Source organism: Anas acuta, chromosome 3, assembly GCF_963932015.1.
Source record: "Anas acuta chromosome 3, bAnaAcu1.1, whole genome shotgun sequence".
NCBI classification, from domain to species: domain Eukaryota; kingdom Metazoa; phylum Chordata; class Aves; order Anseriformes; family Anatidae; genus Anas; species Anas acuta.
Window position 1 is genome coordinate 1,955,191 of NC_088981.1, and position 24,240 is coordinate 1,979,430.

The 24,240-nt window shown below is 40.9% G+C and overlaps 1 protein-coding gene across 9 annotated transcripts in view; it reads left to right on the forward strand.

The window, feature by feature from the left end:
* ACYP2 (acylphosphatase 2) overlaps positions 1 to 24,240 on the forward strand; it is a 45,136-nt gene that overhangs the window by 4,758 nt on the left and 16,138 nt on the right. Inside the window, exon 4 of one of the 9 annotated variants that reach the window (XM_068675230.1) lies at positions 2,609 to 2,719. The exons of 7 other annotated variants lie outside the window; for them this stretch is intronic. In XM_068675230.1, coding sequence (XP_068531331.1) covers positions 2,609 to 2,669 — 61 coding nt within the window. In that variant the 3' untranslated portion in view covers positions 2,670 to 2,719. Of the gene's footprint in view, positions 1 to 2,608; positions 2,720 to 5,360; positions 5,839 to 24,240 lie in introns of those variants that run through there. One more of the 9 variants, XM_068675228.1, reaches the window with a different exon arrangement.

Genomic DNA, 24,240 nt, shown 5'->3' on the forward strand with positions numbered 1-24,240 from the left:
TCCTTTAAGCGGTAAGTCTTCCAGTTTAAAAATAGTGTGAGGCTTCAGTCAGTTTTAATTTCTAATGTCACACAGCGCATAAGTGTATTATCCCCAAAATACTTTTAAAACGAAGAAAAAGCCTTTATTCCTATACGAGCACAGATCTGCTATTTAACTTTGAATCATCTCTGCAAAGGAACACTGCAGAATGTCTTGAAATGTTTACTTAGCTTTTACTTATATCAGTTTAAGAAAATGGTTTTGATTTTTCTCCCAATTTTTAAAAACAATAGATACTCATTGTAGCAAGGGCTTACAATCTGTATTACCTAGAAATAAATTTTGTAATTTATTAAAATTACAAAATATATATGGTTTTCTTTATTAATTAATTTCCAAGAGCTTTAAGCTGTTACTTTGGAGAAGTACTGCCTGTAAAAACAAAGACCAATCCAAATATCTCTTTTTTGCAAGTGTGTGTAGGGAGATTGGAGTTTTTAAAAATCTCAGTGATTTGTTGTACTGAAAAAGGGATGAGGGATGGTAAAGCCTTCCTTTGCAAGCTTCATTATGGATGGCCAATGATTAGTGCATATTTTGTAGTACAGGAATTGTTCAAAACTCAAATAAAATGAAGTTGACTTTTTTGCAGGGAAAAGTGTTAGACCTTCTTGTAAAGAAACATTGTATGTGACGGAAGTATTTGTAGTAATTTTCTTTGGTTTTGAGCTTAACGTCAGATTGGTTATCTTGGGCTGCAAAACACTTAAAGCCAGAGAAGCAGCAGTTGTTTCTGAAGTCAATGCTTATTCTCTGGAATTCTACCATTAACTTCATATGTAGTATTTAATATCTCCATATTTGTAAATTTAGTATCTCAGTGCAATCTGTAGCAAACATTGAAGATGGACATGTGTTGGAGTATTGTTTTCTTTAAAAAATTTCTCAAGTCAGTTGATTTACTCTGAGCAGCTTTAAGTGAGAGCACAGCTTAACCCCCCCCCCATATGTGTTCATTTGTGTTAAACTAGGATTGCTGCAGCATGCCATGTTCTTCCCTTGTTTTCCCCTTACTGGTATTTGTGTCGATGGCATTAAAGGAAACCTTACTTACCACTACTCCAGGAAATTGGTATCTGTAATATGATATCTTGTAGCAGAGCTGCAAAATTAGACTGATGAGACTAGGCTTGTTCTCAAGGAAGAGATGGCAAAAGAGCTATTACAAAGGGAGAGGAAAGCTTCCATTTTCTTGTTAAACAATTAAAAGTAGGGTCAGCAAGATGGATTGTGACAGTAAATTGGCAGTGATGTTGAAGCTTTTGACGTTGTTTGTGATATCCAGAGCAAATAAAAAGTTGTTTTGAATTGTTTCTTCATTTTAAGATGGAAATGAGGAAGATACCTGTGACATGGGAATAAATGTTGCAATGCTGAATTGAAATTGACGTACAATTAAGTTACACATTGAGATACGGACTACTGAGTTTCCTAGAGTAAAATGCTTGGGAGACACCAGTTAATTTCAGTTGTTACCTGTGTGGGCTTGGATTCATAGAAGATAAAATGTAATGAACATATTTTTAGTGATAAATTGCTGGACTTCCACATGTAAAGGGAGGAACTGTGTATGAGCGGACACTTGGAAAGGCTCTGATTTCTCTTAGTACATGAAAATAGAAAATCAAGTGATTAGAACTAGCATAGAGTTGAGAAGGAAAAAGATCTAAAGCAGGTAAGTTGGAGGTACGACTGTGTGGAGGTATGACTCTTTTTGTATTTTGAGCTCTCTAGTGAAGTGAGGGTGTGTCAGGAATGTGTTTTGAAAATCAGTTGGCTAGGTAACTGATGGGGAGCGCGTGACACTTGTGGATACTGGGAACCTTGTGCTGAATATTTCAAGTTTAACTTTGCTATTTTGATACTGCTTTATATGTGGTCAACTTTCTTGGTAAAAATGTGTGCAATTTTCTATAAAATGTGTTCACTGGAAGAAGTTGCACAGGTGGTTTTATAGATTACATTAATTTTAAGCTAATGTGTTAAAGTAAAAGGCTTACATAGAGCACAAGGAAGGCAAGGATCTCCCAGAAGCAGTAATACTATGTTGTTTCTCTGCGCAAAAACCTACTGAAAGCTCTGCATTTAAACATTTGCCTTGCAGTCAAGTTCCTGTCTTGTCCTCTGGTTAAGTAGGAAAGGTTCTTACCAGATGAAGAGAAATATGTCAGTTGGGCCATGTTTCCAAAAGTTCTTTTTATTAAACAGAAGAAACAAATCCTCTTCCACTTAAGGTTGAATGTCAGCTTTTTTTTTTTCTTTTTTTTTTTTTTTTTTCTGAATTAATGGGGGAAGGCTGACTTTGGTATATTTTGGATTGAAGTGGTGATGGTGCTGAGAAGTGGTTATATTAACTTGAAATTCCCTGAGGCTAGCATTTCACACAGTGAATTTGGTGGTAATTCAGGAAGTCTCAGGTAGGAATAGGTTTTTGATTTTTAGATGTTTTCAATTTGCTTTTAAAGAGGGCTTCTTCATGTTGTCAAAGATTGGTGACTACTAGGAAGTATTTGGTCTTGAACTTCCTACATATAAAACTTAATTTCCCTTGGTTTTTCGGCTCTAGGTGTCGCTGTTCGTGTTCTGTAGATGCTGCCAGCTATGTGCTTCGGTTGAAACCCCTCTAATTTCAGTTGAAATTGACTTTAATGCTAGAATCCATCTCTTCTTCAAGGCGAGTTTTTTTTTTTTTTTTTTCCACGCGGGTTGCTTTTTTTTCCACTCGAGTTCTGCCCCCCTGCAGGCGGGGTCTCGCGTGGACTCACTCCCAGCTGCCCCCCACGCAGGCAGTGGTCCCTGCCGGCAGGGCAGCAGACCGACTCCAGAGCTCTGCTCCGTAAACTGTTGTAGTATTAGTACATCAGGTTTTTTTTGTTACGATTTTCCAGGCTTCCTTTCGTTAGGTGGTGACTGTCAGTGATAACTGCAACTTAAATATGTTGCTTAGGTGAATTGCAAAGTTGTATTGGATCGTTGTACAACCATAGGCAAATGGAATTATCTGAATAATAAATGTAGGTATTTTCTTACTTAATCAGAAACAATATGCCTTTGATATGCCTGAAAATAGACTTATTTTGACTTTAATCCTAACTAAATCTCAATAACTATTTCAGAATAATCCTGCAGGCAGGATTGGCTGAGCTTTCTAGGAGACTTCTCAAAACAACTGCCAGTTAGATGTGCTGCTGCTGCTGGAAGCTTTTTAGTGCATTTGAGGGCTTTATGCATACATGTATTCTGCATAGTGGAAATCATTGGAACCATGTGTAACACTGATATAACTTCATAGTGGAGATATTCTCTTGTAGTCTACATCCCCTTTTACAGGAGGATAGAGAATAGTTCAAGGCCCTTAATCTGGCTTTTTATGCCAAGGAAAGATTGTTCCAGATGTCTTTGTTGCTCCAATGCAATGTTTATAGAAATACTAATGAGTAAAAGTTTCAGTTTAAACTAATATTTGTAAAGAGTGTTTTTTTTTTTTTTTTTTTTTTAACTCCAGTTTATTAAGGGGAATAACTTTGTGCACACAATTAAAAATAGACTTCTGGCAACAGATTGGTAATTATAAAAAAAAAAAAGTATGTACTTGAAAATTATAGGTTTCTTTGAAAATAATTATTATGGGTGATGTATTTAACAAAGATACCTGTTTTTGTTTTTTAAGTATAAATTTAGTGCTTGAGTGATGCAACATTCTAACAGGGTCTTCCTCTGCTCCTTTTCAAACAGCTGAAAGCTGTGGGACAGTTGACACAGCATGGAGCTGAAGCTGCTGCACTGCACGGTTCAGAGGGGTTTTCTAGCTTGAGTCTGCTGCTAATGGTACCCTGTAGCTTCTAGTCATTTTAGCACATGGCAGAGCTTGCTCATGTTGCCTATACAGAAACACGGGCATAATAGGAAGAAAAATGAGGAACTTGTTCTGCTTTCCTATAGAAGAGACTCGGACATTGAGGCTGAACTGATGTGCATAAATGTACAGACACATGCAGATGTGCATGAACTCTAATGATTTAAGTTATCTTGGCCACAGTCTTCATGTGACCTTTCAAACAAGTTATAAAAGGAATAACAGTTGACAAGATCTCTGGTTCTTAAAGCACCTCAGAATGGCAACTTTCATTTTGCTTTTTTTGATAGTAATATATTTTATTTAGTCTCAAAATTCTGAAGTGCTTTTGGTTTCTTTCAAAATAGATTGGGTCACTTTAAAGTTTTTGAAACTGCTGTGTTGCTTAAGGCTATTGCATCTCAACAGATTGGCACAAAGGTTGTGTAGGATGGTTCTGACTCTTGATGTTGTGCAGGAAGCCATGCCAAAAATGATGTAAATCATAGTATAAATTACTGGATCTGGTTTTATCTGATTTCTGAAGTTTTCTCTAGGTAGGTACTAATTGATATTAGCATGAACCAAGAAGTAGCCAATGATACCTGCAGCTAAACATCACAGGGCATCTTTGTCTTTTTGCCCTTTGACTTTATCTGACATCCTTTCATCCTTCTGCTCTTGAGTTAACTTATTATATTCACTCTGTTTCTGGATTAGAAGCTTTCTTTTCAAAGATGGTATTGTGTTGTTTTTTTTTTTTTTGTGGCTGGGGTGAAACAGTTGTTTTAATCTATAATGAATAATATATAATGAGTATTCTGTTCATGCATCGTAAGCTCTTTCCGTGGATGTTCAGACTTGCACTCCTATGTTGTGATGCTGTGGGCTCTTCCTGCTTGTTTCCTTTTTGCTAAAGGAACAAAGAAAATCAGTCTGGAAAAAAAGTCTGGCAAATATTCAGAACTTTATGAAAGAAAAGGAGGCTTTAAAACAAGCAGCTGATGTTCCATGTTTGCAAGCTATGACCATTCTGATGAGAGAGGGTCCTGGACAAAAAGTTCTCCTTCCCTGTTTTCAGTCTATAGCATTTTAGCTATAGTGACTAGAAAAGAAGCCATCTAGGGCACCAAAACCAATCTATTTCAGCTCTCAAGTCTCCCAGCAATCATTTAATGAGATTTCAATAATGATATTTTTGCAGCAGGTTTGGTCTGCTGTGTAGGGACTCCTGTGAAATCCTATTATGCTGTACAAATGCAGATCCTAAGCCTCTGGTTTTGCTTGTCATATGCAGTATGCAATTCTTTTAAATTTGATGTTAAGGCCGCTACTAGAAACTATTATGGACAGTACAAGTATATACTCCAACTTCAGACCATGTAGACAAACTTATATGGTTACAGAGTTCTAGGGCTTTAGGATAATGAGATGGCTTCTGTCTGCTAGTCTGACATCTCCCTAACCTGTTCTGCTTTTGCAGACTGTGGAGCTGGAGCCTGGAAACTTGTGTTTTCCTCAAGGTACTGAAAAGACTCTGGTCCTGAGTGAGCTCTGTGGAGGCTTTGTGGACCCAGGAATGTTGGAAGCACTGGTGTTTAGAAAGCCTGTGCACTGCAGCTGTCCTGGGACCAAACTTTGAAAGCTCAGGCTCCCCAGCAGCCTCACAGATGACCTGGCAGCACATTTTAATGTAAATTTGTTTGGAAAGCAAATCCTGCTAGCTCCTGTTTGAGAGAAAAATTAATTTTTTTTTGCTCAAAAAATCATTTTGAAGATGAACATGTTCACTCTTAGATTAGTTGCATGTCTTCCGTTAGATCACACCTGTACTCCAGGAATTGTGTACACAAATTTGTATTTGTGCTTTTGCAACTGGCTGTTGCCCATGCTACACTTTGTTTGTCTGGGAAACTGCTTAAGCTGTATTACTCAGCTTTGGAGATAAAAAGTTGATCCTTGTTGCTTGTCCCAAACATCACTTGATGTCAACTTATGCTTAAAAAAAATCAAACAAAGAAAAACAACACGCACAAACACCACCACCAACCAACCAACCAACCAAAACGCATAGACTGTGGTCAGCTTCATGAAAGTTGAGGCAGACAGGGTTCCCATGATACATTGGAAAATGACTGCTGTGCCCTCAAAATCCCACTGACGTTAAATGGTACAATGTGAAAAACCTGATAGGCTGTAGTTAGTCAGGGCCCCATTCTGCCTCATTAACAGGTAAGAGATTCCCACTGCCTAGGAGTAGACAGTAAAATTAAGAAATAAAGCTAGGGAGTGCGAATATTAATGTAAAAATAGAACACCATAGCATGGAGAGGAACTGACTGGCACAGTGTCACAGGAAGCATCTTGCAAACCATCCAAGTTGTTTCCCAATTCCTGGTCCAGGATTTCACCACTTTATTCTTCTAGTCTTTCTTGTCCTCTGTAGCTTAAAACAAAACCATTCAACCTATTTCATTGCTATTAATGAGAAAACCAATGCCTTTGTAGTTTTTGCGTGATAGAAATGAAGTGGTTATGTATACCAGCTGTCAATTTTTCTTGTTAAGTGCTAGTATTGATAATAATTAATTGGATAATTACACAGAAATTTTCTTTTTGGCTAGTGTCCATATGGACAGTATAGGCAGGAAACTCAGCCCCGGCAGTGGGGAGTGGAACGTACAAGCAATACAAGCAATTAATTGTTTCAGTGAGCACTTGTAAACAAGGTCAGCTCAGCAGGCGTTAGGGAAATCTCTTATGAAATGTGATGCTGTCTTCATTATCCTTCTAAAGGGTTTTGGTGTAAGACCAAACCAGCAGGCAGGATTTCTCTGCTAGGCTGTTTAAGCACATACAACAGGTTTCTTGGGACTTTCAAGATCCAGGGATAAATAATTTAAAAGCAAAGAAAAAACTGGACCTGTACTCTTTTCTTTGGGAAAAAAAAAAGTTTTTCATCTTAAAGCTGTTCCTTTGCCTGGGTTTACTCACAATTATTCACTGAATCTAGGCTAACAAAAATCCATTTAAGTTAGTGCCTGGGTTATTATTTCTAAGCTATTATTAAAGGAGTCTTTCCTATTATTCCCAACCAGAAATATGTAGGGGGCTGACAACCTAAATATTGAGCCCCATGCGTCATGAGAAATACTGGATATTTTATTTTATGTTGGGAGCAATCAAAAGACTTAAACTCTCTCTAAGCTTTCTACTTGTCAATCATGGAAGGTGTGCCTGCTGGAGATGAGGGGGAATTGCAAAGCATGGAACACATGGGAGCCGGGCACGAAGCAGCCCGTTGGTGGGAGAGGTGCCAGTGCTTGCTCTGCGATGTTGTGCCGCCATGTGGGGTGGGTACGGAGGGAATGCTGGCACTGCAGGGGCTGCTGTGGCCTGGGCAGGGATCCCACCTGCCAGGGACCTGTCTGGCGCCTTTCTCCTGGCAACAGTGCCCCTAAGGCTAAAGGCTGTGTGCGACAGGCTCTGCTCTTCTGGGCCCTCCCAATGGAGAAAATGAAGTTCATGGCTTTAGCTGGAGTCCTGCATGGAAACTTGTCTACTCCCAAAGGGGTTGCGTCACTGGGAACGTGACTCCCCGCAGAAAGGCATAAAAGGTCTGTTACTGTGTGCTTTGGAAACAGAACTTATTTAATGCTTCAAATGTTTTACCAACTAACGTGGCTATCAAAAGCTATGGCATTAATCTTGAAATGGATAGCTTCTGTATGAACATGGAGCTCAGGTGTCTCTAGCAGGACTGTTGGCGCAAGGGCCTGTCTGTGCATATTTCCCTGACTGAAGCATGACAGTTGTTATGGGAAACATGTTTGCCTTGCTCTGTTCATCATCTGTTCAAAGGTTTGGCATGTGCTGTTGAGATACAGGGCACTTGACAAAAACAGCATTTTTTTCCCTCAGTTTTACCAGGTGATGTGTTGTCAAACCCAGTATTCTTTTGGAAGAAAAGGGAGAGAAATGGCACAGTACTGAAGGCAATAAAAATGTAGTGCCTCTGGGCGATGTGAGTCTGTCCCAAGGTAGCCAAGTGTTTGTTTACAGCAGTGGTTTCCCTAGTAGGGGGTTGCTTGCTGCTGACCTTAGAGAAAAACCTCAAAGGACGAAGTGGGAAAGGACAGGGAATTTATAGTACTTTGAATAATGCATTGTTGTCAAAGTATATCTGATATGTAGCGAGTGTAAATTTTTAGCAGCTGTCAGTAGGTAGAAATAAGTTCTCTGATCGACACCTCCTAAAATATAATCCAGAATTGTCATGTTCAGCTGGTCCCAAGATTAGGCAAAGCCACAAGTGAAAGCTGGCAGCAGTGAAATGAACATGAAGGGGGTGACACAGGCTTGCCCGAGGGTGGGACGCACAGTCCTTTTTGAGCTCCTGTTGGTGGCTTGTTTAGAACACGTTGATTGGTAACCCGCTTCTCTCAAACAGCTTCCTTGCTCTTAAAGCAGGGTAACCTGCAGTGGCTTCTGGAACTAACCTCAAGGCCATAACTAAATACAGGAGTCTGAAGTGGAAGAGCTGTGCATATTTCCCTCCAGCATGCTTTGTTTAGCAGGCAAGCATAACATGTTCTCTTCATTGTTCATGCAGTCATCTCAGTCTCTATAGCAAACTGCACCTTTAAAAATAAGTTCCTACATAATTAAAGAAAAAAGGGTTATCCTTAACTGTGTAATGTAAATCTGTTACCTTATTTAACACAAGCATTCATGTTTTAATAGGTAGTATTTAAGAAAATTCTGCGTAATTCTTAACAGGTGAAGTACTCTGATAAACGCTGCCACAAAAGAAGTTGTTAGTTCTGGTTCTATAGCTAGGTCAAAGAAAGAGTAAGGCAGGAGAACCAAGCACTAAACGATGTTGTCCTTGATTCTGTCACTTCACAGCAGAAGAGGAGCTGTCTTTATACCAGCAGACATGGAAATCCTTGAACACTTTTGCCTTCCCAGTTGCTGTGGCCCCACTACAGCTTGGCAGAAAACACGATTTCTCTTGTGGCTATCTAAAAGTTTTGGCTGCTTTTGTACTGCTGTAGTGGTACAAACTGACTGGAGGACAGAAACTCTTCCCCATGAAATATAAGCAATCCAAAGATATTTACAAATAAAGGAGAGGCTACCCTCATAAATTGAGGGTTTTCTCAAAGCATACAGATCTTGATGGAAAGTTTCTTTTTTCACCTTTCTTAAAGAAAAAAGAAGTAGAACTTTGAGGATAACAGCTATAACTTAAGCTCTATATAAAGAGGGCCGTTCCTCAAGCAAATAAACTTTGATATGTTTTAGGTTTGAATTTGGTGAATAAAATAACTTTATGGAGATCAACAGGCTGTTCTGTGAAGCTTGTCTTCAGGCACACTGACTGCTTAATTCAGTAAAGACCCAGTGATTGTGTCTTGCTTGACTGTATTGCCAACTAAGATTTTTGTGACAGTACTTCACCTCTTTTCTTAAAACCTCAGTCCTTGGTACAAACTTATGTAGGAATTGAATTTCTGTTTATAAAAATAAATAAAATGTTCCCAGCCTTGCATGTCATAGAAAAATAAGCTCTGTTAAGATGATGCCAAAACCCAAAGGCAATCAAAGACTGAATTTTATTTGAAAGATCTCATATGATTTTTCCTGGTCATCTGATTTTTCTGGCACTTGATTAATCAACCTGGATGTGTGGGATTAGCAATAATGTGTAGTGAAAAGAGGACAGTAAGAGCGTTAGGAATAGTTTCCAGCTGTTTCTTGTTCTGTGCTGTAGGTTCACTGCACATTTTGTTGCTCCAAACACTTGATATCTAGCTGTGCAAGTAATGCCAAGATATGTTTGTCTTATTACGCTGTGTCTGATTATAGCAATGCTAATGACAAATGAGGAAAAGCAGATCCTGAATCCATGTTCATAATAGCTGGATTAATTGAATTCTGAATTGGTTTTCTGGAGTATGTTGAGCCCGAGCTATACCTGAACCTAGCGTGGGCCCCCTGAATTTCTTGGCCTCACAGCAAAGTGAAAACGCAGTATGGTGAATGCAGTTCGTGAACCCATAATATACAGAGGTTGTATCAACTGCTTCATGGCCAGAGACTCTCTGCAGAGTGAGGATTTCATGTAGCTTGGGGCTCTGTTTACTTTTTTCTTCCATTCAGTATTGCTTTCTACTATTCCTTTATTTACCTCCTGCAGTCTTTCTTTGAATGCTGGAGTTCTTGTATTGTGGGATATATGGAAGCATGCAATTTGTGTTTTTTTTGTGGTATCTATCTGCCTGTAGATGCTTACAAATACAAAATCTCTTGATTTGTCATGTTGAAACTGATCTTTAAACTGCCTGTGTCTAGTGAAACAATAGATGCAAATAGATGCATATAGAATAGGGATGCCAGGGAAGGAATTGGAGAATCAGAATTAGAGTGAAAAGGAGAGAAACTGGTTTTGCTAGGAATAAATGTTAAAAATAACATTATGAATGACAGAGTGCATGTCTAACATGTAAGTTTTGGTGAATGGAATCAAGTAAATCTGCAGAAACTTGCTTCCTAGACCTGACAGATGCTACAAGCAACTTTTTCGTTCCAAAAAAACATTCTTTTAATGTGTTTCCCGAGTAGTTCCTGTTGGGTACAGTAACGGATTTCTATCAGGTGTTTTTCCAGTTAGTTTCATATCGTTGGGTTGCTAGCACAAAGGAAAAATTGTCAAGTTATGGATTTTTCCCTTAGGGTCTGTTTGCTTGTACAGTTACTGAAAATCATTTGTTTGGGAAGCAAACATGGATATGTTTGAGATAGGCAAGGTCTTCAGTGTCGAGCAAATTCTTTTTAGCTTTCTCTTCAGAAATCCGTAGGATATACTCAGTGCCAAGAAACTTTTCCAGTTGACTTGATGTGTACACTATAGTTACTGTCAGGAAAGTTTTCTTTCAGTGTGTAGACTCTTTCCTGTTGTATCCTTGCAAAAATGGCACTGTGAGTCACTCAGTTTCATTTCTCCAAATACATGTACAGTTTGCAGAGCCTAATCTTTAACTTAGCACTCACTTCAGACTCGTACAAGCTTCCCTAGAGCCTTAACTTTTCCTGAGTAAAATGGAGCATTGATTTCTGGTGATATCCACAGTATTAGAATTAGTTTTTTTTTTTTTTTTTTAACGATTAGCATTCAGAATCAATGTCAAACTAGGAAGTCAGATTTACTTTTGAAACAATGAATTGTGGTAATTACATATCAGTACAACAGGTTATCAGAGCACAATGTGATAACCAGTGCTTTTGGATTAATATGAATTAAAAATTGAAGTAATAGTTGGAAATATTGAATCAAATGGGGGAGAACTTTCACTTTAGGTGCTTGTATGTTCCATGTATTACTATTACTGTTGCTAGGTATTAGTTTGGTGATAATGTTAGGTGATGAATGCAGCATAATAAAACACTGTATTGAAGGACTCGAATGGAATTGAATGTGGACAGTCACTCAAATATATAAAGCAATGACTTACCAGTATCTTTCTTTAGGTTGCATTGTCCCTAGGTGTAATTTCCATGCATCTGCCCCTATCCCTCTACGCTTTTTTAAAGGCTTTACGAATCCAGAATACTGTGTGACTGAGGAGGAAATGAGATAGCAACGGTTGTGATCCATCTAATATACTTGTACAGAGCATAAGAATGGGGGTGGACAAGCTGTGAGCATTCTCTAAGAATACCTGGAGTGAGAACATGCATGCAGATGACACCTCAAACAACTCCAGCTGCTGCTGTGCAATTCCATACTTCAGTAGGAGGCTCATAAACTGATTTTGACAAAGTACGTGTCAAAAGCAGTTTCAAATGCTGATACAAAAGGGTGGCTGCACAGACAAGGGCATCATGTCAATGCTAGCAATAGGCTAATACTATCTGTGGAAAGCATCTAATATCCACACCTATGAGTAGCAAATGAATACACTTAAGGAAGCTTTGGTGGGGGGGCCAGAAAAGAGATCCTAATGTTGGTATAGTAACCAAATCCAAAAAAACAAAGTAGGTTGGGAGTTGTAGTGTGAGTATACTTGTCAACTTTTTAAGATGGTATTTTTTTAGTTATCTTACAAAATTGCTGCGGACAAGAATAGTGTGCAGGTAGACCTGACACTATTGTGTCAGGAAAATGCATTTAGCATTTGCAGAAATTTTGGAATTACAATGAACTGAGACATGACTGGAAAGAATAAAAAGGTGACTAACATTTTTTGAGATTATGTTGTAGGAACAAAAGCATATTTGTCTACTTAATTAAGTTGGATTCTAGGTAATGATGTTGCTATTAGCCTTCAATCTTTAGCAGGACAGCTGTAAAAGTCTTGTATTAGTTTATTCTACAAAGACTTGTAGAAGTCATGGCTATACGCATTGTGCTAAAGAACAGTGATCTAGAGACAACGTACACCACTACTCATTGGTCTTTGGCCTGCACTGCAGAAATGAAGGTATTTGGGGTCTCTCAGTCATAAACACCAACAAATTATGAAGCCTTCTGTCTCTGTACTTCAGTTTATCACAGACTAATGAACCTTCTGTCTGACCAGCTAGCCCGTGTTCCTCTCCTCTGTCTTCCTATCTTTGTTTCTTTCCTGAGTATCACATTAGTTTTTAAAGTTTGCTGCTAAAATACCATTTCTTTTCTTGTTTACAAGCTATACTTCCTCAGTCATTAGTACTGGGAAAAAAAAAAAAAAAAAAAGAAGGAAATGGGGTTTATACAGAATACAGTGCTCTTTGGACATTCTGGATGTAATAAATTGTGGAAGTAATAGCCTCTGACAGCTGACCTGTTCATGGACAGGTATTAGCCTGTGTCGCTCTTAAGCCTTAAGGACTGCTAGGCAGAAGCACTGATATCGCTGTGTATCAAAGTAGAATATAGATTCTTTAAATGTCCATGCTATTTTTTGTACTGTAAGATGGCTATGGTCAATACTAGATATTAAAAATCAGATAAAGATATCTGTTATTTTAAATAGAGTAATACTGGGGAAAGTGTGTAAATACTTTTTTTTGTTTGTTTGTTTTGAGATATGCTGGTGTGCATTACTGTAACAAACTCTCATGGTGAATTTCATGTGCAGGAACTAATAAGTTAATTTAACTGGAGGGTATAGAAATCTCAGGGATCTAAAATTGTGTTCTCCTATACTAGTATCAATTTTAAAAGGTTATTTATTTGCTACTGAACTTGAGCTATTACTAAAGCTTTGTTAGAGTTCTTGATGCAATTAAAACGATGGAAAAAACTTTTCAATGTCAATGAAGGGATTCAACTGGACACAGCCTGAGATGTTCCCATTGTAACTTGGTAGATGTGACAGAATTGTTAATCTTTTTTTTTTTTTTTGATATGTGTTGTTTAAAGGTAGTGCAATAAATGCTGAGTTCATATGTATTAGCATATTTGGGGAAATTAAACTGCTAGATTCAGGTTTGGTATGAAAGAAAATGGTTAGAAGTTGAAGTACTACATAGCTTTCTAGGAATAATCATGAATTTTATGAACTACAGGGTATGTATGTGTACATGGACAAATTTTTCAGCCATCATTACAGACATGTAGCAACCTGGAGATCCTCTGACTAGGTTTACTGAACTGCAAAGGTCATTTATAGCTCCTCAGCCACAAAATGAGTGTTTTCATAGCTGAACTCATGCCTAAGGCTTCATGTCAGTTTATCACGGGAGGCTTAAATTGCAATTGGCTTGGCCACAGTATTTTCAGCTGCAAAGCTATTGGGGAGTGTGGGGATTAGCATGTTTGTATTCAGAGGATTTGATTCTCCTGTGGCTTAAATTTTTTTTTTCGTTTGCTTGAAATTCACCCTTTTTGGATGTGGTATAGGCTTTGTAGTTCAGTGTTTTAACACTAGATGTCAATCTACTTGCACTCTAGGTTGCAATGTATTTTGCCTTCTAGATATTTCTTTCACCAACTGGACAAGCAGAATCCTGTCTTCCACCTACTTTGCAGAGAATTCATATCATGAGAAAAGAGGAATTTAAATGTTGGATTTCTCGTAGTAGCCAATACTGAAGACAATTTCTGTAAAACAAGACATGGCAGTTTGGGGATTGCATGGAAAATGTTTGATTTCCATGAAGCTCATTGACAGCTTGAGTTAAAGGAGTGACAAAAACCTAAAAGTAGAAGTTGGAAAGATCTAGGTGTTAATCTACTTTTTTAATATCTAATGAAAAGAAACTTAAACATTCGTATTTCTTACTGATTGCTGCTTCTTGGTATTTGAACTTTGTAGGTACTGAGTTTAATCAAATGGTTGAACATTTGTCTGTTGGTTATTATTTTGTTGGTTGGGTAAGGCTTCTGTTTACAGAAAGAAATTCTGAGTTCTCTATAAACAGATGCTACAAAAATATGAATGCTAAGCTAGAGGGAATCATAGCTGTGTGCTCATGTCACCCCACCTCTGTTCTGTTTGTTCTATTTCTGTAGCAGGCAGTGTGTTTAGGGATATAACAGGAGCCAAATTTAACTTACTAGGAACATTGTCGTCATAACAGTGAGCATGAGAGGGAATCTTGAGTATGAAACCTTCAAAGTCTGAAACCTTTAAAGTCTGAAAACATCAATTCTAAACATATATATAGTATCCTATAAAGTAAAATGTATAATACATAAAAATGGAGCAAAACTTGTTTCAGTGCTTCTTTTCTGTTGTGTGCCTGCAGAACAAAACAACCTGAGTTTAGCCTTAAATTAGCAGACATGACAGGAGGCATTGAAAGTCCATTTAACATTTGTTGACAAGCCAGGAGACACAGGTCTTAGCCCACATCTGTGCTTATTTAAGGATGAATGTTTTGGAAGTGTCTGTGGCTGACTGAGATGCCTGCATCCTAAGGAATCCTGAAATTTTTAAGTGATGAAGTGCTATTTTTGTAGAGGTAGGAGCATTCTGAGGAACAAACACTTGAAGTCAGCTTTAATATTTCTGATACCATGCTTCTACCGTCTCCTCTGTCTTGTGTTCTAATTCTGAGATGCAGTGGTGAAAAGAGCTGTGTGAAAAATATATTACTGTGTGGAAATCAGGTCCTCAGCACTGGGCCTCGGCACAAACCGATGTATTCTGAGAATCTGTTGTAGCTGGTCTTTGCTCCTAGTAATTTCAATGTAAGCACAGTGTTTTTAGTTAGTATTGGTTTTAATGCTTAAGCGCCATTTATGAAAGTGTTTTTACATTTCAGTGTTGCAGAGACAGTAAGAGAAGTGGAGAACCTTTTAGACTGGCAGCAGCACAGACAGGAGCAAAAAAAAAACAAACAGCAGGAGGCAGAGGTTTCTCTCTTAAGTATAGTATCTTACTCTGAGTAACGGTTTAGAAATAAATGGAGCTAATTACTGTTGTGAATGCTATTGGCAGAACCCAGGGAGTTATACTGAGGTTTTTAGGCAGAGAGCAAGTAACAGCGGCTGTAAGTTTAACTTCCTCATTGTGTTAACATCTTTCATTGTGCTACATCTACAGTTTTGTGTCAGACCTCTGCTTTTTTTCATTTAAGAAAGTACGTTTTTAGATAGTACTAAAATAGCGAAGTGGTCTAACAGCTTGCAGAACTTTTGGACAGAGATAAATGTGATTTGTTATAAAACTCGCTAATGTCCTTTGGTCATCTCTGCCATTTTGATCCTGGCTAGCTGCCAAAACTGGATTTATCTCTCTGAGTATCTGTGGAGGTTTTCCATGGGCAGGGAGGCCTGTCCTGTGGGCTGGAGCCCTGCCTGGCATTGCTGGAGTGCTCTGTACTGTGGCCCTGTACCTGAGCTGCCTTTCCTAGTTGCAGCATGCCCCAACTTAGACCCTAGTGTTTGAAAAATTTTCTACTCGGGCAGTGTTTTAAACATGTTTTAATCAGTGGCTGTCAGATGAACTTCACTCTAGCTGGAGATATTCAAACAAATTGTTTGCACCATGAAAATGTCTACTGTTACACTGTAATTCTGTCAGACTGAAACATTCAAACAGCAGTAATTCTGTTCTTAGTATCCTGCAGGAGTTTTGTTCTGATTCGGGCATATTAGTAGTGGTATGCAGCTATAGGTAAAATTCTTCTCAAAGAAATGATATATTGTTTTCTACATGTCCCTGCCTGTTTGGGTCACAGTTAGTATGTCCGTATATCTGAATGAAGGCTCACTTGCACATACTTCAATGTTTAATATGCTTTCTAATTGCATCTTGGGCAATTGCATCAATTGCTGAATTCCTCAAAGGTTCGGGCAGAATAAACTACCCTATGACTTTATATTTTTTAATAATTATCAGTACCCTGCTTTAACTAACTTTTTGAGGTTTTTCTGTTTTCATTAAAAAAAAAAAAAAAGCAAGCTCTGAAGTATCAAAGCTGACTGCTGTTCCAAATGATTTAGAGATCTGGTATATTGTTTAGCCATTGGCTGAAAGAAGTGATAGAATATAGTCAATGTGACAGTAAAAACATAAAATGAATATCATGTCCAATTAAATTGGTTTTTCATTTACCTTATATCGCCTCTGGTATGAGCAACCAAAATGTGTAGCTGTACCTGGCTTTGTGGTGCTTTTGTCACGGTAGTGAATTGTATCTGGGTAATCACTGCTGCCTGAGTAAGCAGGGGGAGTAATACATGTGGGGCTTTCTCCTGTTTCCACTTCTTTGCTCCTTGGCAAAATCACCAAGGCAGAGCATTTCATGCCCTGATGCTCAAAGTAGAGCCAGGGGATTCTTGGAAATGAAGCAATGCATAATCCAAACTCCCAATGGAGCTTTGACAGACCTGTCCAGTCTCGCACTGTTTTTCGTTCATGGAGTTGTCTGGAGAAAATAAAAGGGGGTTGGGCATGGAAACTGCTTCTAATGGCTGAGATTGTGACAGCATCCTTTGGCTGCTGCATTGACTCGTTGGTCAGCCTTGAACCCAAGAGATCCTGCCTCGTCAGCCTGGGTGTCAGCCTCTCCATGGGTAGTGAAGGTGCTGCCTGGCTCTTCTGCCTGCCCACGTGCTGGCACAGAGGCTTCCAGTCCTCCATTTGTGGCAGTATCTCTGGAGAGGCAGCACTGGAAAAGTGTGTGAAGGGCAAGATACTGCCTGCTACCAAAAGACAGGACACTGTGTGTTCATGTAATAAACCTTAATAGCAATCTGTAACATAGCTTCAGGTAGCCTGTTCACAAATTATTTAAGAATTCTAAGTATGTACGGACTTGAATTTCTATTTCATGAAATTAATTGCAGATGAGGAGTGACATGGACCTGAAATTCTTAAAGAAATTAACTCTAGCGCATTAATTAATGCCTTTTTTTTTTTTTTTAAACAAGATCAGAAAATCGCTTTTGCTCGCAGTGGAGGTGCTGCAAGGTTAAGTCGGATACACTCTGTGAATGAAAAGATGCAATAAATATTAAGTTCAAAGCAGAATGCAGTTTCAGTTGAGTGGCAGCAGCTGCTTTCATTATCATGCATTATACTGAAGAGCTATCAGAATTGCTCTAGGTACATTATTAACTAGAACCATATTGCAAAGAACAAACTGCAAGGTATGACATGAGTGGAACAGAGTGCATGGGAAGATCAGGCCCAGTCAGCATGGGTTTATGAAAGGCAGGTCCTGCTAGATGAACCTGATCTCCTTCTATGCCAAAGTGACGCGCTGGGTGGACGAGGGAAAGGCTGTGGATGTGGTCTACCTTGACTTCAGCAAGGCTTTTGACACCGTCTCCCAGAGCATTCTCCTCAAGAAACTGGCTGCTCTTGGCTTGGACTGGCGTAGGCTTCGTTGGGTTAGAAACTGGCTGGATAGCCGGGCCCAAAGAGTTGTGGTGAATGCAGTCAAATCCAGCTGGAGGCTGGTCACTAGTGGCATTCCCCAGGGCTTGGTGCTGGGGCCGGTCCTCTTTAATATCTTCATCAATGATCTGGATGAGGGGATCGAGTGCACCCTCAGTAAGTTTGCAGATGACACCAAGTTAGGTGCGTGTGTCGATCTGCTCGAGGGTAGGAAGGCTCTGCAGGAGGATCTGGGTAGGCTGGACCGATGGGCTGAGGCCAAGTGTATGAAGTTCAACAAGGCCAAGTGCCGGGTCCTGCACCTGGGGCACAACAACCCCAAGCAAAGCTACAGGCTGGGAGAGGAGTGGTTGGAGAGCTGCCTGGCAGAGAAGGACCTGGGAGTATTGGTTGATAGTTGGCTGAATATGAGCCAGCAGTGTGCTCAGGTGGCCAAGAAGGCCAACAGCATCCTGGCTTGTATCAGAAGCAGTGTGGCCAGCAGGGCTAGGGAAGTGATTGTCCCCCTGTACTCGACTCTGGTGAGGCTGCACCTCGAGTACTGTGTTCAGTTTTGGGCCCCTCGCTACAAGAAGGACATGGAGGTGCTCGAGCGAGTCCAGAGAAGGGCGACGAAGCTGGTGAGGGGCCTGGAGAACAAGTCCTACGAGGAGCGGCTGAGGGAGCTGGGCTTGTTCAGCCTGGAGAAGAGGAGGCTCAGGGGTGACCTTATTGCTCTCTACAGGTACCTTAAAGGAGGCTGTAGCGAGGTGGGGGTTGGTCTGTTCTCCCACGTGCCCGGTGACAGGACGAGGGGGAATGGGCTTAAGTTGCACCAGGGGAGTTTTAGGTTGAATGTTAGGAAGAACTTCTTTATGGAGAGGGTTGTTAGGCATGGGAACGGGCTGCCCAGAGCAGTGGTGGAGACCTCCCTGGAGGTCTTTAAGAGACGTTTAGATGTAGAGCTTAGGGATATGGTTTAGTGGGGGACTGGTTAGTGTTAGGTGAGAGGTTGGACTCGATGATCTTGGGGTCTCTTCCAACCTAGAATTTCTGTGATTCTGTGAAAGTGTGAAGGGATAACAATACCTTTTGTGGGTTAGCTTTCCAGTTTCATTTTATTTTCAAGATAGAATGTTTTAGCTTTTTGAGTTCTTCCCAAAGAAATTAATTCTAGACATGTGTAGGAGCATAATATTATAATTATATAATATTAATATTTTATGCATACAAGGGATTGAAGTGTAAATATGGCCTCATGGCTGAACAATGGGTATTATTAAGTTTCCATTGGTCTTTGTGGGAGAACAGCATACAGGAAATCAGCAGGAAACAGCTAAAAGATATTTCATCACAATTCGTAGTGGTTCTCAAAATTACATTTTATTAAGAAAAGTTCTTTTATTAAGAAAAGGTTACACATAGACAAGTTCATATAGCAAGTGTGGGGTGTTGCAGAATTCTTGTCTGCAGCTGATGGCACCATCTGCTCCTCTGTGGGACTGTCCCGTAGGATGTTGCTGCGTCTCCAGTGGTGTGTCAAGGAGAGGCAGCCAGAAGCGTAGTATCATGGGCTCGTGTCCATGTCCAGCGCTGAGGCTAGCAGAGAAGCAAAAGCACTAACAAGCGAACCCCTGTGTGTTGTGCCACCCCCCTCCTGGGCCCACCCTGTCACCAGCCCCACTGTGATGTGGCCACAATATTAGTGGGGCTGGTGCCAGCGGCACAATGTGGGAAGGGACTGGGTGTTGACCTTCCTTAGCAAGTGGCCATGGAGTCCAAGGATCTCTCCTGTAGAATGTTGACGTGTCATGGGCTTGTGTCCGTGTCCAGCGGTGAGGCTAGCAGAGAAGCAGGTACAGGCAACAAGAGAACCGCCATGTGTAATACCAGGCATCTCCTGGGCCCACCCTGTCACTAGCCCCACTGTGATGTGGCCGTGACATCTGGGGCTGGTGCCAGCAGCACAATGTGGGAAGGGACTGGGTGTTGACCTTTCTTAGCAAGTGGCCATGGAGTCCAAGGATCCCTCCTGTAGAATGCTGACGTGTCATGGGATCATGTCCATGTGCAGCGGTGAGGCTAGCAGAGAAGCAAGTATGGACAACAAGAGAACCGCCATGTGTAATACCAGGCGTCTCCTGGGCCCACTGTGTCACCAGCCCCACTGTGATGTGGCCGTGACATCTGGGGCTGGTGCCAGTGGCACAATATGGGAAGGGACTGAGTGTTGACCTTCCTTAGCAAGTGGCCATGGAGTCCAGGGATCTCTCCTGTAGGATGTTGATGTGTCATGGGCTCGTGTCCGTGTCCAGCGGTGAGGCTAGCAGAGAAGCAAGTATGGGCAACAAGAGAACCGCCATGTGTAATACCAGGCATCTCCTGGGCCCACTGTGATGTAGCCGTGACATCAGTGGGGCTGGTGCCAGCAGCACAATGTGGGAAGGGACTGGGTGTTGACCTTCCTTAGCAAGTGGCCATGGAGTCCAAGGATCTCTCCTGTAGAATGCTGACGTGTCATGGGCTTGTGTCCGTGTCCAGCGGTGAGGCTAGCAGAGAAGCAAGTATGGACAACAAGAGAACCGCCATGTGTAATACCAGGCGTCTCCTGGGCCCACCATATCACCAGTCCCACTGTGATGTGGCTATGACATCAGTGGGACTGGTGCCAGCGGCACAATATGGGAAGGGACTGAGTGTTGACCTTTTTTATCGTGTGGCCATGGAGTCCAAGGATCTCTCCTGTAGAATGCTGACGTGTCATGGGCTCATGTCCATGTGCAGCGGTGAGGCTAGCAGAGAAGCAAGTATGGACAACAAGAGAACCGCCATGTGTAATACCAGGCGTCTCCTGGGCCCACTGTGTCACCAGCCCCACTGTGATGTGGCCGTGACATCTGGGGCTGGTGCCAGTGGCACTATATGGGAAGGGACTGAGTGTTGACCTTCCTTAGCAAGTGGCCATGAAGTCCAGGGATCTCTCCTGTAGGATGTTGACCTGTCATGGGCTCACGTCCGTGTCCAGCGGTGAGGCTAGCAGAGAAGCAAGTATGGGCAACAAGAGAACCGCCATGTGTAATACCAGGGTCTCCTGGGCCCACCATATCACCAGTCCCACTGTGATGTGGCCATGACATCAGTGGGACTGGTGCCAGCGGCACAATATGGGAAGGGACTGAGTGTTGACCTTTCTTATCATGTGGCCATGGAGTCCAGGGATCTCTCCTGTAGAAGCTGACACGTCTCCAGGGGAGTGCTGGAAGAAGGCTGTAGCCATGGTCTTGCTCTGTCATTTTCCAGGATTCTATCTGTAATAATAAATAATAAAAAAAAAAAAAAACAAAAAACAAAACAAAAAAAAAAAAACAGCTGGAGGGGAGCGGCCGCCCTTCATTGCCATGGAGGGCCTCTCCTCTCCCTTCTCAGCCCAAACTCATCTGACTACTCCTCTGCCAGACTGGCTGGACTGGCCTGCTGCTGCCCTTTTATAGCCTCCAGGGCTGGCCGCATCACGGGCTCCCCCTGTGACACGGCCACCGCCAACATTCTGTCCCCTGTGACATGGCCATGGCATCACCAGGACCAGTGCCCACTGAGCAGAAGAAGCGGTTAAATAAAATAAAGTAAAATAAAAGTATAACAACAAACAACAGCCACTTGTAATTCTGGGGAGGGAAATTCAACAGCTGTAAGATTGGTTTGAAGATCAGCAGCTCAGCAAAGTTTAAAAGAGCATCAAATCCTGCAGGGACTGTCTACCCACTGCCACGTTTTAAAGATCTGTGTGGTACTTGCTGCTGAGATTTGTGGGCTTGAAGGCTCAATTGCAGCAGAAAAATGTTTGCTGTCAGGAGGTGATACTTCACACTTTGGGTATGAAAGATGTCCAGTGCCCAACCCTGTGTCCGCAAGTGCCTGACAGTGCTGAGGATGTCTCAGCCAGAGCTGTAGACTTGCATCTTTCTTTCTCTTACGTGAACCAAAGATTTTGCCAGTGGCTGTCCTGTGCTGCACCCTCGAGTGGGACTCAAGAACAAAACCCATAAATTATCTTCCATCTGCTTGATTCATTGCAGACTGTTACATCCTCTATAGAGGATGGCAAGAAGATGGCAAGAGCCAGCAGGCACAAAGCGAAACCCGGGGGGGTTTCCTCTGAACATCAGGAAACGTTTTGGTGCTGTGCATGGGCTGCCCAGAGAGGTGGCTCAGTCTCTGTCCTTGGACGTCTTCAAAAGCCGGCTGGGTATGGTCATGGGCAACCAGCTCTGGTAGTCCTGCTTGAGCAGGGGTTGGCCTGCAGCCTAAGTCGGTCTGTGATTGTGCAGTTTTGGGAAATATCCTAGAGACTCAAAATGCAGAAAAGATGCAGTAAATCCCTAGTGAGAATGTATGGATGCTGCCTTCAAAGAAATGTAGTTGAATCACTAATATGTTGACCTAAGAAAATGTAATTACTTTTTGTTTCCCCGATGTAGAATTCTGTCGTGTTACAAGTAGTGAGGTTTTGTATATCTACATTTCTCAGATTTTTAAATGCTGCAATATATTTGCAACATTTCTTTTTATGTACTGTGTTTTCAGAGTAAATCCCAAACTCTTATTTTTCCTCTGACTTCTACTGCTGGGTTTTGTGTTGTTTTTTCTTAGAGGCGAGGGGGGCTACAGCGCTTATTTGTAAAGTAATAAGCGATGTAACTTGTTTTGGTCTCTTACATTGTTTGTTACTCTGTTAAATGCAGAGCAGGCTCAAAATGCGATTTGGAAATTTCACCAGTATTCTCTTTGGGGGAAAAGAAACATCCGTGCAACTCCAACCAACAGATGCTTTGCTGTGCATCACTAATTTGCCCGTTTCGTTTACGTTAGAAAAGTTTGAAGGACTTGTGTGTGCTTATGGCAATGTCGAGAGGTGTTTTTTGGTGTATAATGAAGTTACTGGACATTCCAAGAGCTTTTAAAGGGGAAAAAAATAAAAAAAAAAAAACATTGTATAAGTAATTGTACTAGGACATCTGATTTATGGCAAAGAATTCTTTGCTGCTGTTAGGTTCAGGATAGCTAGGAATGGATGGATGTTAGGAAGAATTTCTTTACCGAAAGGGTTGTTAGGCATGGGAATGGGCTGCCCAGGGAAGTGGTGGAGTCACCATCCCTGGAGGTCTTTAAAAGACGTTTAGATGTAGAGCTCAGTGGTATGGTTTAGTGGAGGACTGTTAGTGTTAGGTGAGAGGTTGGACTCGGTCATCTTGAGGTCTCTTCCAACCTAGAAATTCTGTGATTCTGTGGGGAAGATGGAGGCGTTTATGTAACATTATATATACATCTGGCCGCATGTATCCTTGAACATCTTTATGTAGTGTCTTGGTGGGAAGACTTCAGGGACCAGTGATGCTGTCCAGCTGATGCCTTCTTGACTGCTTTACAACTTCGAATTACAAGGCTGAATGCTTGAAATACTCCTGAGGTGCCAATCACGCAGCATTGCAGGGGCCCTGAACCAACCTTACAGGGATGTAAGTGAAACCAGATGCGAGTGCAGGCTAGCTGGGAAGAGAAGTGAGAACTTGATTGTGGCAATTCTAAGCTTAAAAAAAGCTTTCTAGCAATACCTGGTATTTTCATTTACTTCTGAAACTCTCAGTGATAGAGTGATTGTGACGAAGTATTTTCTTAAAGAAGAAACATTTTAGGATTTCAGTTTTAAGTTATTACTGGTTTTTGGTGCCTAATTCATCACAGAAGCTCAATACTTGTAAACTTTTAAAAATGGAAATGGCTTGGCTTGGAGATCTTCTGGTGATTTGTTTATAGCTTATTTCTGTGACTAGAGGTTCCTGGAAGGTGTATGATAGAACATGGTCTTCATAGTTAGGCTTAATTTAGGGTTTTGCTCTGAAGAGCTTTATATCAATTGAGGAGTCAACTTTACAGAGGGAATGAGTTGCTGTTCCTGAAGAATGAACTGAACAGGGCAATTACTATTACTTTGTAGTTCACCAGTGTGAAACCATGTTAAAAACTGTGGTGCCAACCATTGCTGTGCTTTCTAACCTATGGAAGGTCACCTGGGGCTATTCCCTGAACACTGGCATCTTAAAACAAGCAAAACTATTGAACATATGCTATTTTAACAAATATTTATCCAATAAGTGGCCAATATAGATCAAGAAATTAATGAAAAATATTTCTTAAAAATTCCTTTTAACAGCTGGAATGAGTTGCTTCCTGTAGCCAGCATCTCTCATGCAACAGTTTCATTATTATCTGAAAGAATTTTGCCATAAGGGAAGTGTTTTGCATTCCTTAGCGAATGTATCCCCTGCCCTAAAGAACAGTAAATAATCAGTAATTGTTTGGGACTTGGAACTTTCTTAAGCAGAACTTATGTTACAAGCATATCAATAAAGAAAGCGTTTTGAAGGTTAGCTACTGACACTGAACAGAGATTTAGGTGTTCTTTATCAGTTTTGCAGAAGAATCCCTAGGTTGAAGAGCATGCTGTCTATGTACTTCTTTGTTTCTTTCACTTCTCATGTTAATCTG